The 16507-nt window shown below is 40.3% G+C and overlaps 1 protein-coding gene across 3 annotated transcripts in view; it reads right to left on the reverse strand.

Annotated features, from left to right (window-relative positions):
* Positions 1 to 16507, reverse strand: part of MYH10 (myosin heavy chain 10) — a 137978-nt gene that overhangs the window by 117827 nt on the left and 3644 nt on the right. For all 3 annotated transcript variants that reach the window (XM_059907898.1, XM_059907900.1, XM_059907899.1), the window contains exon 2: positions 12764 to 13139. In XM_059907898.1, the coding sequence (XP_059763881.1) occupies positions 12764 to 13139 (376 nt within the window). The remainder of the gene's footprint in view (positions 1 to 12763; positions 13140 to 16507) is intronic.

The following is a 16507-nucleotide window of genomic DNA, read 5'->3' on the forward strand; positions in this document are numbered from 1 at the left end:
GAGGTTTTTTTTTTTTAAGTGTAAAACATTTTTACTCTTCTAATTTTTTTTGCTTTGGAAAATATAGGGGTTTTTTTCATAAAAATAATTTATGTCAACTTGTTATAGGTTTATTTTTAAATGAGTTGATAAATATTTAAAATTTTTGTTTTACTTTCTAAACACAGTAAATATCATGAAATATAAACAAAAGCTCTTTGGGGGCCCTCAAAAATTTTTAAGAGCCACTAGTCTAGAAGATAAAAACCTTCCTCATCAGTAGGGTAATCATTACTCAGAATTAATACTAGGAGCACTTTTGCCTTTGGGGTTTTTTTAATTCACATGGAATGATTTCTGAGAACTGACTCTGGGAATTATGGAAAATCAAGAGCGGTTAGGATTGCTGCCAGATGCTCTGGTCCTGGCGGGGCTGAAGGCACCTCAGCTGCACCGGGAAGCAGACCCTTTACTTCGGGTGATTCTAAATCTAAAGGCAAGAGGATCCTAGAAAAGGCCGAGGACCAGTGGTGCTCAGCTCCCCCCAGGAAGTACCGAGGGGCTTCTAACCAACAAGCTGTGTTCAGAAAGGCTGAAACCCCTGGCAGTGGCCGCCAGGAGGCACTGTCCAGCCCACTCTATTCTGAGCGCTGCAGTTAATGATGCTGGAAGAAGAAAGGTGGCCAAAAAAAGTTTAAGTGATCAGAACCACCTCAGTAGCTGTTCTCCTTTATCTTTGCTTCCCTCCCAACGGAGGCTCGGATGTGGAATGCACTTCCTACCTAGATCAGCGCTTGGGAATAAGACAAAGGCAAGCAAGGGCCCTGCCCTGAGCTCACTGATTTGGGCTGTTTGCCTGATTTCTGAACTGAGCGTCCCTGTTTGCCTGAGGCCACAGTAATTACTTGCCCCTCTCTGGGTGACTGCTGGGCCTGAAGCCGTTGGCTTTCTCATGTCCGGCATCACACCTCCAAGAACCCGGGCTGGCTCTCAGGCCACCCACCCAGCAGCCTGGCACCTTCTACCGAGTCTCTAGTCTAAGTAGGCCAGCCTCTCTCTGCCACCCACAGGAGAGAAAGGCAACGAGAGACAATAAAAACAGAGATTTCATTAAGGGTGAGAAAACTAAGGAGAGGCAATCTCAACATTTTAATTTTTTATTGAGTTTAATTTATACACAGGAAATTTGACAAATCATAACTACACATCTCAATGAATTGTTATATATACAACCTCCACTTTTTCTTCAAAAATGAGATAATAAGTCTATCATGAAGCTACAAATTCTGCATTTCACTTTCTTTTGTAAGAGAAAAATAATTACAGACTGCCAAAACAAAACAAAACAAAAAACCCCAAAACCTCCAAGGAAGTTAAAATACGCCAATTCAGTTTAACATCCCATAGCATGTACGGCATGGTAACAGATCCTAATGATGACATTTGTAATCAGAGATCATTCCAACATGTGTGTCTATCATGTGTTGGGGACTTTTCTGAGGACTAAGATTACAGAGATGAGTAAATCTCACAAATATGAGTAAGTCATCAAAAAACAAGGTTGAATAATCATCAGTGTCCTATGCTTGCCAAAGAGGAGCAGTAATAGAGGTTTAAGTGGAAATACTAAATTGAAGTGCTTAAAAAGCTAAGCTTCTATCTTGAAAATTAGCTCAAATGTTGGGCTCCTGCACTGAACCAGTACTGTACCACTTTTGTCCTCCCCAAGTCACATGGAAGGAGGGCGATGTATTGTTAGTTTCTCTGGAGGCCTTAAGTTCAAAGTAAATGTCATTATTAAGCATTTGAATACATGCAGAAGATACTAAGCAACTTCTTATACGCTCTAGGGGATGAAGACAATAAAGATACACTAAGCAAACAAGACATAATATAAGGCACTAAAAAGAGAGTGGTACAAAAAAAGAAAGATGAACAAGCCTTTTCAACAGAGAAACTCTGCAGTGGAACACACGACAAACCCCACTGAAGGTCACGGCCATCTTGTCAGAAACCGTACAACTAGGTACTAAGTCCAGACCTAGAGGGTCTTTGATGTTCTTTTTAAAGACTATTAGGTCAAAAGGAGGGATAAAGGAATTCCTATTAAAATAGTAAGAATGTGGGGCTTCCCTGGTGCTCCAGTGGTTAAGTTGCTCCAAATGGAGGGGGCCCAGGTTCGATCCCTGGTCAGGGAACTAGAGCCCGCATGCCGCAACGAAGGTCCTGCATGCCGCAACTAAGACCTGGAGCAGCCAAATCAATAAATACTTTAAAATTTAAAAGAATAAAATAAAATAGTAAGAATGTAAAACTTGGTGGCAGGGTATATCCACGGCAGAGTGAAGCGCAGTCTAGCTGACAATAGTTTGCTCTGTGGAAGGTGAGAGAAAAGAGCCCAGACAGGCAGATTTTGTCCACTCTAGGTGATCAGGTATCAGAGGTTCAGGAGAGAAGAGTGATGGAAGGAAAGAGGCATTCCTGAAACAGCATAAACCTGGCAGCCATATGGAAAAGAGACTGAAGGGGCAAGAGGTGGGAAGCAGGAGGTGGAGATCTCTCCAGGCACAGTAACAGGCCTGCAGGGGAGAAAAACAAGACAAAAACGGAGCAGGGATGAGCCATGAAGAAAGCGGGCTGGAGATTCAACAGCAGTCAGGACTCTGAATAGAGAAAACCATTCAAGACTCAAGGTAAAGATGACTCCAAGGTTGTCAAGCTTTAGAGGTGGAAAAGTAACGAGTGGACGGGAAAAATCATTGGAATTGTTTGTGGGGACAGATACTGAATCCCCTTTTAACATATTGAGATTGTGGCATGTTAAAAGGAGATTCATTACAATAAGGGAGCCCAGGAGAATGAATGCCTACTGAACAGTTGGAAACACTGGAATCCTAAAGCCATGAGAACATTCTGAAGAACTGCAAAGCCTTGAAGAAGTCTGCAAAGGCTTTAAGACACCAAGTAACAGTTATTATACAAAAATACTAGCACCAAAACCACCTTGACATTTTCCCAACAGTCTGTGCTGCTTTATGCCTCCAGGCTTCTACATACGCTGATCACTCTGCCCGAATGCCCATCTCCTATCCAGTATTGGGAAATGTTACTCATCCTTTAGGCTCAGGCCTCAGTCTAAGAAAACAGGGATATGCATATACATTATTACTTCATAGCTTTGAAGGATTAGGGAACCAGGAAACAGAGGCAGGTACAGATATCAGTGCAATAGGGCAGCTACAACAGTCTCTTATTAGGAACAGGGGATTGAACTGGGAGCATCACCCCAATCTACACCCCGACCGCAGCTCTCACAAGAAATCAGACCTCCGCCCAAAAAGGAAAGGAAGAGAAGAAAGAATAGGTCGCTCACACCATTTGCAAACACCACACCTAGATAAAATTCACGTGTGTATTTAAAAAAAAAAAAAACAACCCTATGTAATAAGGAAAAGATCATCTTCCAGAATACTCAGAGAGAGAAATGACCTCTGGACATTCTCTACAAAATAAGCTAAAAGAAAACTTTAGGGAACAGATTTATGGCTGCAACAGAATGTAACACAACATGGACTCTTAAAGAAAGATAAAACAAAGGTAAATAATAAAAGAAAAAGAAGGTACAAAGATAAAACCAATTTAAAAAATACATAGAGGAAAGATGAACATGGAGAGCAAAGAAAGGGTAACTAAAATATTAATCATTGCTCCTTAGGGAGGAAAAAAGGTCAAAATTCTGTAAAAAGAACAGTAATCAAAAATAAACTCGAAGAAAACTGTCTGTGCCTGGTTGGGGCGGGGAGGTGCTGTAATACACATTGAGTTAAAAAAAAATTCATCAAGCTAATAATAACAGAAGGAATGATGACATTAGACTATCACCATTTTGCTTCCTAACGAAATGATGTATCAGGACAGTGCCCACTACCGGCACTAAATCCCTTAGGTGAGCAGAGGTTGAGACACAGATGTAGAGAACAAACGTATGGACACCAAGGGGGGAAAACCGCGGTGGGGTGGGGATGGTGGTGTGCTGAATTGGGCAATTGGGATTGACATGTATACACTGATGTGTATAAAACTGATGACTGATTAAAAAAAAAAAAAAAAAAAAAAAAAACCCTTAGGTGAAGGCAGGCACTCCTAAAGAACAAATCAGGCTGACGAAGCCCAAACTGAGTCACTGATCCATCTCAACATTGTAAACTGAGAGACAGCTGGCATCCTGTGCGTCCTGAATCTGAATCAGATCAAGCCGCTGCATCCAACTACCAGTTTACAGAAGGCACCACAGGTACGCAATCAACAAAATCCAGACTATGGGAAATTCAACAGCACAAAAGACCTTGGTATTTAAAAAAAAAAAAAAAAAAGCCACTCCGGAGGAGGGTAAATTACCCCAGGCGTTCAGCTAGGACCCTAACTGCTACACCCTGAGAGTTTAGAGTATACCAGAAATAGACCAGCCCAAAGCCCAGTTGGGAAGGATGTAAATCCCTGACTGATCTACACGTGCTCGATCCCCTTCATCTAACTGCCTGCTCAGAGCAAAACTCTAGCACTAGCTTGATGTCATGCAGAGCCTCAAATTAACTTCACAATTTCTTATATACAGTAAGTGGCACGTAAGGCAACAGTTGTGACTAAAATCCAAGATAATATGTGGGTTCCCTGTGAGTCTACTTTTATTGCCTTGTATTATTATCTTGGACGATAATATGCTCAAGTAATTAAAAGATATGATTGAGATTAGTAAAATTGATAAACCTCTGGTAAGGCTCATTTTAAAAAGGGTAGAGCAGATTATCAGTATCAGGGGTGAGAGAGAACATCACTACAAATCCTACAGGAAAAAAGAGGGTATTATGAACAACACTATGCCAATAAATTTGAAAATTTACATGAAATAGACCAATTTCCAGAAAAACTCAATATCAAAACTGATACCAAAAATGTTTAATCTGAAAAACTCTATATCTATGAAAGAAAAACCTCCCCACAAAGGAAACTATATCATTATTGTAAAATGAAATAACATCAATCTTATCCAAACTCTTCCAGAGAAAATACAAAGATAAAATATTCCATGATTCATTTTATAAAGCCAGCATAATCTTGATACCAAAATATGACAAGGACATCATAAGAAAGGAAATTTTTAAGTCAATCTCATTTATGAATATAGATGCAAAAACTCTAAACAAAATATCAGCAAACAAAATCTAGGAATCCAGTAATACATAAAAAGAATACTTGGTCCTTGCCAGTTTAGTCTTAACACTAAAAAATATAGTATATAATTCACCACAATAACAAAATAACCAGAAAATCACACTATCATCTGATCAGAAACTGGAAAAACATGTGATAAATTAACAACCAATCAGTATTTTTTAAAATTCATCCATGCAGGATAAAAACTAGGAACAGAAGGAAACTTCCCTGAATCTAATAAAAAAATATTCAAAACAAAACAAGTCATTCTTAATAGTGAAATATTGAAAACTTTCCCTCTGACATCAGGAATGATACAAAGATGCCTCCAATAACCACTACTATTCAACAAACATTTATCAAACTTCTTAGACAATGCAATAAAGCAATGTACAAGAATTAGAAAGGAAACAATAAAACTGTCATTATCTGCAGACAACATGAGTGTGTTCAACACAACATCTGAAAGAATCTTCAGCTAAACTACTATAATCAATAAATAAACTTAGTAAGGTTGGTGAATATAAAGTCAATATACAAAAGTTAACTGTAAAAAAACATGGCAACTGTATTTCTACCTAATGGTAACAATTTAAAAACAACACTTAGGGCTCCCCTGGTGGCGCAGTGGTAGAGAATCCGCCTGCCAATGCAGGGGACACGGGTTCCAGCCCTGGCCCCAGAAGATCCCCACATGCCGTGGAGCAACTAAGCTTGTGCGCCACAACTACTGAGCCTGCGCTCTAGAGCCCACGAGCCACAACTACTGAGCCTTCGAGCCTAGAGCCCCTGCTCCGCAACAAGAGAAGCCACCGCAATGAGAAGCCCGCACACCGCAGTGAAGAGTAGCCCCTGCTCGACACAACTAGAGAAAGCCCAAGCACAGCAATGAAGACCCAACACAGCCGAAAATAAATAAATAAAATAAATTTATTAAAAAAATAAAAATTAAAACACCACTTAAAACACCACTTACATAGCATTAAAAAAATCAAACACCTAAAAATAAATCCAACAGAGGATATACACGGCCTCTACAAAAAAAACCCTAAAACATATTGAGAAAAATTAAGAACTAAATAAATGAACTAGATGTTATAAAGAACTCATTTCTCCTCCAAAATGATCTATAGAATCAGCAAAAACCCAACAAAAATTCCAATAAGGTTGTGTGTGTGTAAGTGTGTGTGTGTGTGTGTGTGTGTATGAAAAACTGACAAGTGGGTTCTATAGCTATACTGAAATGCAAAGGACCTAACAACCAGAACAATCCTAAAGAACGCAAATGAGAGAACACATACTGGATACCAAGCCATAGTATAAAGCTGTAATAATCAAGACAATGTGGTATCAGCCAAAGGATAGGCACAAAGACCCATGAAACAGAACAGGTAGTCAAGCACACATTTATGAGCATCTGATTTACAACAAAGGTGGCACTTCAGAGCAGTGGAGAGAGGGCTATGTTTCAGTAAATGGCACTGGGTCAACTGAAGAGCCATTTGGGGAAAAAAAAATTAACCTTGCCCCTACCTTATACCATACACAAAATTAAATTCTAAATGGAACTGAGGCTGACCCTAAGAAATGTATCACCAAATTCTCTTCTCCTCTGGCTTCAAACTGAGTTAGGCAGCAGGAGATTGAGGGTGGGGGGAGAATGAAGTCAGGATGTTTATCCCCCAGGCCCCTCCCTGCTAGTTGTCCGCTTCCCTCTAAAGGCGGCCACAATTCCTACCAGGAAGCCCTCTCCACACAGCATGCTCTCCCAGCTGAGGTAACAGCTCTTTGTTCCTTTAAAGATGAAGATGGGTCCAGGGCTCTCGGCCATCACTAGTGCTGGGATACTGCAACATTTCTGCATCTGTTTTCTAAACTCTATTCACATGTTTGTAAATCGTCCCCTTATTAAATTCACAGAATACCTAGTTAGAGGGCCTTCTGTTTCCTGCTGGAATCTGACTAACTTAGGCATTATCTAGAAAAGCTGAAGATATGAGTTAAAGATATGCAAGTCCTATATCACCCAGAAACCACTCCTAGTTATATACCTTATAGAAAGCCATGCTTATGTGCCCCAGGACATGTCCGAAACTGTTCACTGAAGCACTGTTTGTACAATAATAGTCACAAACTGGAAAAAAAAAATGTCCAAAGACAGTTGAGAGGATAAATAAATTGGGTCAAAAATCTTACAATGGAACATTACATTCCACAAAAAGGAACAAAATACTCAAACTTTTACAGTTCAGGGCCCTTTACCACTCTTAGGAATTGTTAAAGATCCTAAAGATCTTTCGTTTTATATATTTTTATACAAATATACGTACATACATAGTTTTTAAATGTGTATTTATTCATTTAAAAATAACAATAAATAACATTTCTTATGAAAAATAACCTTCTGTTTTCCAAAATAAAAGTGAGAAGAGTGGTACAGTTTTATATTCGCAAATCTTTTATTGTCTGGCTTAACAGAAAACACTCAACACTCTGTTTCAGCACTCAGTCTATTGTTGTTTTGACTGAAACACATGAAATTAGCCTTACACTGATATTTAACTGGAAAAGGGAGGAGTAGTTTAACAGCATTTTCATGTAATTATAGATATTCCTCTTTGATACTACACCAAAACTCGACAAGTAAGAATTTCTTAAAGATTAGATGCAATGTAGCATCTGACACCCTGTCAATGAACTTTTCATACTCTGTTACATACATCAAATCCATTAGCTAAGCTTGCACAGGTGAATGAATCTTTTACCCAGGCATGATTTTGTAACATCATGTACACATCATTTGGAAAACTCTGGTTCAATGAATTGTGCAAGTCTTCCAAATGATGACATTTCACACTATATGACATTAAAAAAAAAATCACATTCATTAATATCGCCATCTATCTCATCAGGAAGGTTTTAAGTGTTGACAAGCTGTCAAGTTCACAGCGGCAGATACAAATTCTAATTTTCATGTGAAAACTCAAATTTTATCATTGTCAACAAATACATTCAATTGTTTCCTTTAAAATGACAGGCTCACTTTGTTCATTTTCAAGAAAATGTCTGCCAAATACCCCAGTGTGAATTAATCATAGCTTATCTATCAGCCATTCTATCAAATAAACATGGTATTCTATAAAAAAAAGTAGCAAGTTTAGTTTGCAACTCAAATAGCTACACACGTGCTTTTTTTCAAAGCAACCATCCTAGTTCAATATGCAGCAGAAGCGCTTTATGCATACTTATCATTTCATCACACAGAATATTAAAAGATGTGTTCTCAAGAGCTGAAATAAATTCAATCATTCCTCCTGCTTTACCAAGGACATTCTGGAGTGAAACTGGATTAGTATGACCACCAGTACAGTTTGGGGTCACTGCTTTTACCCACGATAAGGTGTCAGCAGTTCTCCTCACCATTGCTTTTACACCATCAGTACCAATGTCAACAATAAAAGGGCAAATAAAGTCTTCGATAATCATGAAAATAGTTTTGACCTCAAGGATCCCATCAAAGGGTCTTAAAGAAACCCTAGGAGTCTGTAGAGCACCCTCTGAGAACAACTGAATTACATCAGCACAAAGTAATATGGGTGAATCTTAAAATTGTAATGCTGAGCAAAAATACTGACACAAAAAGGTATGTATTAAGAGATGCATTCATATAAAAATTCATCAACAGGCAAAACTAAACTATATTTTTAAGGAATGCATACTTAGTTTGAGAAAACACACTGGGAGATTTTAAGACACTTCTCAATAATCAACAGACCAAGAAGACAAAAATTAGTAAAGTTTAAACACAATTAAAAAACTTAGTCTAATGGCCACATATAGAACTCCACACCCAACAATAACAGAAAACACATTCTTAACAAACATACAGAACACTCATAAAAACTGACGATATGCTACACGAAGCAAGTCTCACAAAAACAAGGAGTGTTATTATATGGACTATATTAATGCAATTAATTTAAAAATCAATAACACAAAGATAACTTAAAAAACAACATTTAGGAATTTTAAAAGTATATTTTTAAACGGTTCATAGGTTAAATAAGAAATAATAGAAGTTAGAAAATATTTAGAACTGAACACTAAAAATACTACATGTCAAAATGTGTGAAGTAAGCTAAAACGTAGTAGAGAAGACATCTGCAGTTTTTAAGTAGTTTTATTAAGAAAGAAGATGAAAATTAATGACCTGAGAAGATTGAAGTTGGGGAGAATAAATCCAAAGAAAATATAAGGAAATAACATAACCAAACCTGTTAGTAACTTACCTAAATGAACATATGTTATGTCTTATCTATAGAAATATGTCCCAATGGACTTCCCTGGTGGCACAGTGGTTAAGGATCCGCCTGCCAATGCAAGGGACACAGGTTCGAGCCCTGGTCCAGGAAGATCCCACATGCCGTGGAGCAACTGGGCCCGTGAGCCACAACTACTGAGCCTGCGCTGTAGAGCCCGCGAGCCACAACAAGACAAGCCACCACAATGAGAAGCCGGTGCACCGCGACGAAGAGTAGCCCCTGGTTGCCGCAACTAGAGAAAGCCCATGTGCAGCAACAAAGACCCAACACAGCCAAAAATAAATAAATAAAAATAAATAGATTTATTTAAATAAAAAAAAAAAAAGAAATATGTCCCAAAGGTCCTATCCAAGTTATTATAGTGTCTATACCATGGTACCTCAATTGATCAATTTCAAGTGCTGGGTAAATTCCAAAGCCCAATACTACACCCTTCACTCAATGTTCAGCAGCCACAGCCGCCCACAGCCCCATTCTCTTAGTAGGTTTCTTTAGAGTCAAGCGCTCCAACGTGAATCTTCCATAGGAACCCTTTCTCCACCCCACTAACTGAAGGCATGATCCTCCCAAACCCTCACCTCTGCTGTGACCTTAGTACTTCAAGACAAAACTCAGGGACTTCCCTGGTGGTGCAGTGGTTAAGAATCCGCCTGCCAATGCAGGGGACACAGGTTCGAGCCCTGGTCCAGAAAGATCCTACATGCCGCGGAGCAACTAAGCCCATGCATCACAACTACTGAGCCTGTGCTCTAGAGCCCGCGAGCCACAACTACTGAGACCGCGTGCTGCAGCTACTGAAGGCCACGCGCCTAGAGCCCGTGCTCTGCAACGAGAGAAGCCACTGCAATGAGAGGCCTGCGCACCGCAATGAAGAGTAGCCCCCCCCCACCCCGCTCACTGCAACTAGAGAAAGCCCGCGCGCAGCAACAAAGACCCAACGCAGCCTAAAATAAATAAATTTTTAAAAAAAGAAAAAACTCAGATTCTCCTTCTGTAAAGCCCAGGGGGCCATGCTTTGAAAAGAAACCCAGAAATTCACTCCTGTTGGCCCTGAATTAAGCCTGAAAAAAATCAAACAAACTCAATAAAAGATACTTGCAAAGTCTTAGAATTATCATGAGGATTGGCTACAAATAAACTAAATTGTCTTTTGCCCTCCTCCTTCCCTTTTACCCACAACTTCCTTCCCCTTCCTCTTTCCCTCCTCTCTCCTCCCTGCAGCAGCCCTCGAGGGCAGGGTGGGGCCGGGGGCAGACAGGCTCTTTTCCACAGCGCAGCACTCCACAGCTTTTTGGTTACGTCCCTGCATTTCCAGCCCTTCACAATTCACCGCACCAGGTATCATCCAAAATTGATCCACCTCTCAAATCTCAGATGTCAACATAATGATCTGACCACAATCTCTTAATTTCCCAGTTTTCTCACTCCCTCTCTCCACTCCTTTCTCTCCAGACAAAAATGTGGCCACCTTACACATTCTGTTATTCAGTCTCAGCTGGATTCCCAATGCTGCTCTCCAATTGTTTTCTTATCCTTGGCTTCCTCCCCTTTCCAAACCTTACTCATTCTCCTCAAGCCACCTTCCCGACCCTGGTGCCTCTTACCCTTCCTTTGCATCCTAACTCATAGAGAAAACATAAAATAAAAGAGACCACCAGGCTTGATTCAGACTACTCTGGCAAAGGTCATGAATGAACTACTCATTCTCAGATGTTCCCATGGCTAGCTCCCTGCTATCAGGCAGATTCCAGCTCAGATGCTACCTTCTCAAAGAGCCCTTCCCTGACCCGCTGGGGAAAGTCATCCCATAGTCCTGTTTTATTTCCGTACAGGATGTACCACAAAGGCAGGGATTTGGCCTGGCCTATTCACCACACTCTCTCCAGCACCTAGAACATAGCAGGTGCTCAGTAAACATCCACTAAATAAACTAATTCTATGGGAAGACGACTTCTGCTTTGCTGAAGTTCTGAATTATACGTGGACGTTAGTACCACACTCTTTGCATAAAATTCAACTTCTCTTTTCCAAATTCAGACCATTACAGTGTCAACCTCTACTTCTCTTCATTCTAAATCTACGTTCTATCTACCCTGCCTTCTTTATTTTTTTAAATTTATTTTATTGAAGTATAGTTGATTTACAATGTTGTGTTAATTTCTACTGTATAGCAAAGTGATTCAGTTATACACACACACACACACACACATTCTTTTTCATATTCTTTTTCATTACAGTTTATCACAGGACATTGAATATAGTTCCCCGTGCTATACAGTAGCACCCTGTTGTTTATCCATTTTATATATAATAGTTTGCATCTACTAATCCCATACTCCCAATCCATCCCTCCCCCCCACTTCCCTTGGCAACCACAAGTCTGTTCTCTATGTATGGGAGTCTGTTTCTGTTTTGTAGATAAATTCATTTGTGTCATATTTAGGATTCCACATATAAGTGATATCATATGGTATTTGTCTTTCTCTTTCTGACCTGCTTCACTCAGTATGATAATCTCTAGGTCCATCCATGTTGCTGCTAATTACCCTGCCTTCTTTAAATCATTGCCACCCGTGTCTACCATCCCTTCAAGCCTCTTTTGGCATTCGAGATTCTTTCAGTATCTGGCTTGCATTTTCCTCTCAACCCGATCCCTTATTACTTTCGGGAACTTCTATATGGTCACAACACCATCAGTGACTGTGACATATGTGTCAACTGCTAACCACAGGACAACCCCAGCCTCAATCTCACCCTGAACGGTTTCCTCTTAAAAACCTCAGCATTCAGCTTTCCCACTTCCCTGTACCCAATGACCTTGGTCTTGCTTCTCACTGAAACCTCTAAGCTTGCAGCCCCGCCACTTTATACCCCCTGGATACACACTGGATTTCCTACCAATCTGCCGTCTGTATCCTACCACTAATGCAACTCTTATTACCATATTAAGTTCCCTTATCTTTCTGCCACACGCTCTCCCCCATCTTATTAGGCTCCAGAGCACCACTACACAAGTCTCAAATACCATTTTAGTATATTTAATTGCAGATTGGATTATTTAAAATTATGCGTTAAGATTTAAAGCAAAGCAAGACTTGGGTAAGCAAGGGACAATCTTTCTACCTTTAATAGAAATAGACATGTGGAACAGAGATTATGTGAGTATTCCACATTGATTAGGACAGTATGTATAATTTCCATTAATTCCCAGTCACCACTTCACATGATTATTTAGAGGGCATACTTACGTAGATGAGTCCTGAATAGTAACGATCCTTCAGATTATGCAAAACAGAAGCTTCATTTAAGCACGTCAATTCTGCCATATCCTCCACCTTGGAAAACTTAGGTGGGTTCATCTTCTGAATATCATCTTTGTTGACCATTGCTTTCTTTCCATTCTCCGCCAACTCCACCATAACTTCATCTCCCCGCTCTTCTTTGATACTAGCTGCCTCGAAACCATGGCGTTCTGATGGAATCCACACTAGCTTTTTAGCCGTCCAATCAGCCTGAGTGGCAGGGTTGTAGATGACTGCCCTGTCCACAAAGAGATACCTCTCTGGATCTTCAAGTCCAGTTCTCTGTGCCATTGTGAACAGGAGGATCCAAGAGCGATTGCCTCTGCGAGAAGAGGAGGAGGACAAAGTCAGATATTTCAACATATACTATGGTTCACAAATTTTACTCTTCTAAGAAACTTAAAACAAACGCTTTGGTAAACAGAAAGCGTGAACTCTGAGTGAAGGAGCTGGGGTAGCCCTCTCCATGGCCGTACTAACTGGGTTTCCAAGGTAAATTTCAGGGGTGACCACAAATGATGACTCTGGTCGTCTGAGGACCACTCAAGATGTAGCCTGTCACTGACGGCTGGAAAACAAGCAGGAGGGAAAAGCAAAGTTCCAGTTTCACCCCTTTTTCCCTCTCCATCTCCTATTTCACCCTCATCACAAACTAAACAGGGACTTAAGAAGGGAAAGGAAAAGGAAGAAAAAGAAAACAAAGTTTCATGACAAAAGGCCCATGGAGTGCTGCTGGACCACCAGGATGTATGGATGGCTGCAGAAACGCACGGTAGCTGCCAGCAGACCAACCCTCAGGTCTAGAATGTGCCTCCCATCCTACCTTCAGACAACAGACTCAACGTTCTTCCTTACAATTACCCCAAGCCAGCCCCCTGCAGCTTCGCTATGGCCCATGTGGCCTCAGGGTGATCACGAGACCACAGGGGATGAGCATAAGTTGGCATCACACCCAGCCTTTCAGGTATGTGATGGGGGCTGTTCAGGTCTCCACTCCCAGGCCCGCAGCTGCTACCCCCCCCCCCAACCCGGTTCCTCTCCTGCATCCCGTCCTTCATCAGGACTCACTCCTCCACTCTGGTCTCTCGCCTCTACCCAGACTCCATGCCCCTTTCAAGTGTGGAGACTGGAAGCAAACAGAATATTCCAGACACAGTCTGACCAGTGCAGAAGAAAAGGAACTGTTCACAGCCTCAGGCCACACTGGGGAAAGCACTGCTTCTGTGACTTTTACAACGAACAGTATCTCAAGACCTAAGTGGTTTATTGAGCACTCATTTACGGTTGGTTCACAAGGAGCTGTCAGCGAAAGCTCCACTCATGGTCCTTGAAGCTACTTCTCCTCTTTCACTTGTGGGATTGACTTTTTGGATCAAAGGACAGGATTTTACATTCGTCACTCACCTTTCTGATGTGACTCATCATTCCTGCCTGACAGTATCTTTCTGGAATCCAACACCATCATTAAATACTAATGTTATTACTCCAAATTCCAGGTTATTACAAATCTCAACCAAATCAATGCAAGAAGGCAAGTGAGTAACCATCAAACCCTCCCAACTTTTCCCTCTCCCCAAAATGATGGGGATTCTTGGTAGGCAAGAGAATGGAAGCCTGCAAGGGAAATCATAAAGTCATCCAAAGTTGTTAAGAGGTTCTTAACCTCGAGTCTGTAGACAAAGTTCAAGCTCCATGAAATCACTGAAATGGTCTAAAAAACGTTGTACAACGTTTTTGTATATCTGTGCTTTTCTGAGGAGAACACTTATAACTTTCTTCAGATTCTTAAAGGGATCTATTTATCTTTGTCCTAAAAGATTAAACACTGATAGTGGGTACAAGATACTAGCCCTTTCAGTCCCAGTAAGAAGGTACTAGAATCAAATAGCTAAGATTCTTCAGAAACTGGTTGTTACAATGTAAAGGATTACAAACACTCATGCCCTGGAGCATGGTTCTCAAACTTTGGCAAGGGCATCAGCAGCAACTGAAGGGCTTATTAAAATACAGATCGTTGGGCCCTATTCCCAGAATTTCTGATTCAGTAGGTCTGGGGTGGAGGGCCTGATAATTTGCATTTCTAACAAAAACTCCCAGATGCTGCTGATAATGCTGGACCACACTTTAAGAACCATTCCTCCACAGTTCTCTGGTTGCCATGGTGAACCACTGTTACTACCAGGTATGTTGGAGTAGAAAAAAAGGTTGAAAACCAATGTTTTAGACTAATTCATAACCTGATTTAAAGGATATGCTAACGTTTTAAGGAGTATACACTTGGATAAAACAAAAATCACAAAACAGAATAAAACAACCAAACAAAAAATCACAAAACATGTAACATTAAGACTTCTACCGATAGAATTGCTAATATGCTCTCTAACTATACTTGCAGTTGCCTTCTTAGGCATCCACGTGGGAGAGGGCAATAGAGAAAATATTCATGCACACATGTACATTCTGAAGAACGGTTTCAAAAACCCATCACCTCTCCGGACTGCACTAATAAGATTATTAACAAGTTTTCTGTCTTCCCAACCTGTACACTCACTACCCACTGCTAGGAAGAGGATGGCTCTGAAATGGGAATCAGCCTGGATGACTGTGGATACAGACAATAGGACACACACTCTGCCTTAGGAAGGACAGTCTCTTAAAAGAGAAAATATCCAACTAGAACAAAATACGATAACAAGTTACTCTTATTCTTATTAGGTATAAACTGTATACCCCATACAACACTTCAGAAACTGCCTTGCTGCCTGTATGTATGCACACATTTCTTTACTTTTACACTGGACATGTAATTATATGTTTAGATTTAGCAAATGACTATAAATCACAGTAACTTAACAGATCATTTCTAGGGCAGGTCTTTTTTCTTTTTTTTAAAGTAAATCATGGATTTAAAAATTATTCGATCAAATCAACACATTTTAAATTTATCAGTATGTACTTTTTCTAGGTGGGGAACCACCTATAATTTCATCTAAGGGAAAAAAACCACAATAGATCACAATAGTGTGATTACAATATGCTTCCGATTTTGTGTGTGTGGGGGGGGAAATTACATAAACACTTTTTTTTCTTTTTGTTTTAAAAGAAACAAATAGTCATTGGGTCTTCACTGGGTAGTGGGATCACAAACTACTTTTAATTTGTACTTTTCCAGAGTTTTCTACAACTAACTAAACACTATGAGGATGGTTTCCTGTCTTTGCCATACGGTGAGCTTACCCCCTGGTCCACGGGAGGGCCTCTATATACCTATTGATCAATACTACATGAATGGTCCCAACCCTCACTGTAAGTTTCAGCTTCTCCTCCACCACCAAAGGCTAACCATTCCTTCAGATCCTAACCCAACGCCACCCTTTCAGAAGTTCTCTTCAGGTCAACCTGGCAATTTAATCCTTCTCCTTCTCCTAACATTTTGTACCGCTCTCCTGGCATTCTTCTTCCCTCCCTCGCCTTTGTACCAGAGGACTCAGGTAGTAGGTGCTCAAATCCTTGTTCAGTTGACAGAGTCCCTGAGGCCAGTGAAGATGTTTTGTTCATCTTAACTCTTCACTTGTGGTTGCCAAATATGTTGTATTTTTTTCATTCCATCGTACATTTGGTAACTAATCTTGATAATGCTGGTATTTAATAGGGAAACCTCCCCCAAATGCTTTGCCTTTTGGAAAGGAT

Source organism: Balaenoptera ricei, chromosome 20, assembly GCF_028023285.1.
Source record: "Balaenoptera ricei isolate mBalRic1 chromosome 20, mBalRic1.hap2, whole genome shotgun sequence".
Lineage (NCBI taxonomy): Eukaryota > Metazoa > Chordata > Mammalia > Artiodactyla > Balaenopteridae > Balaenoptera > Balaenoptera ricei.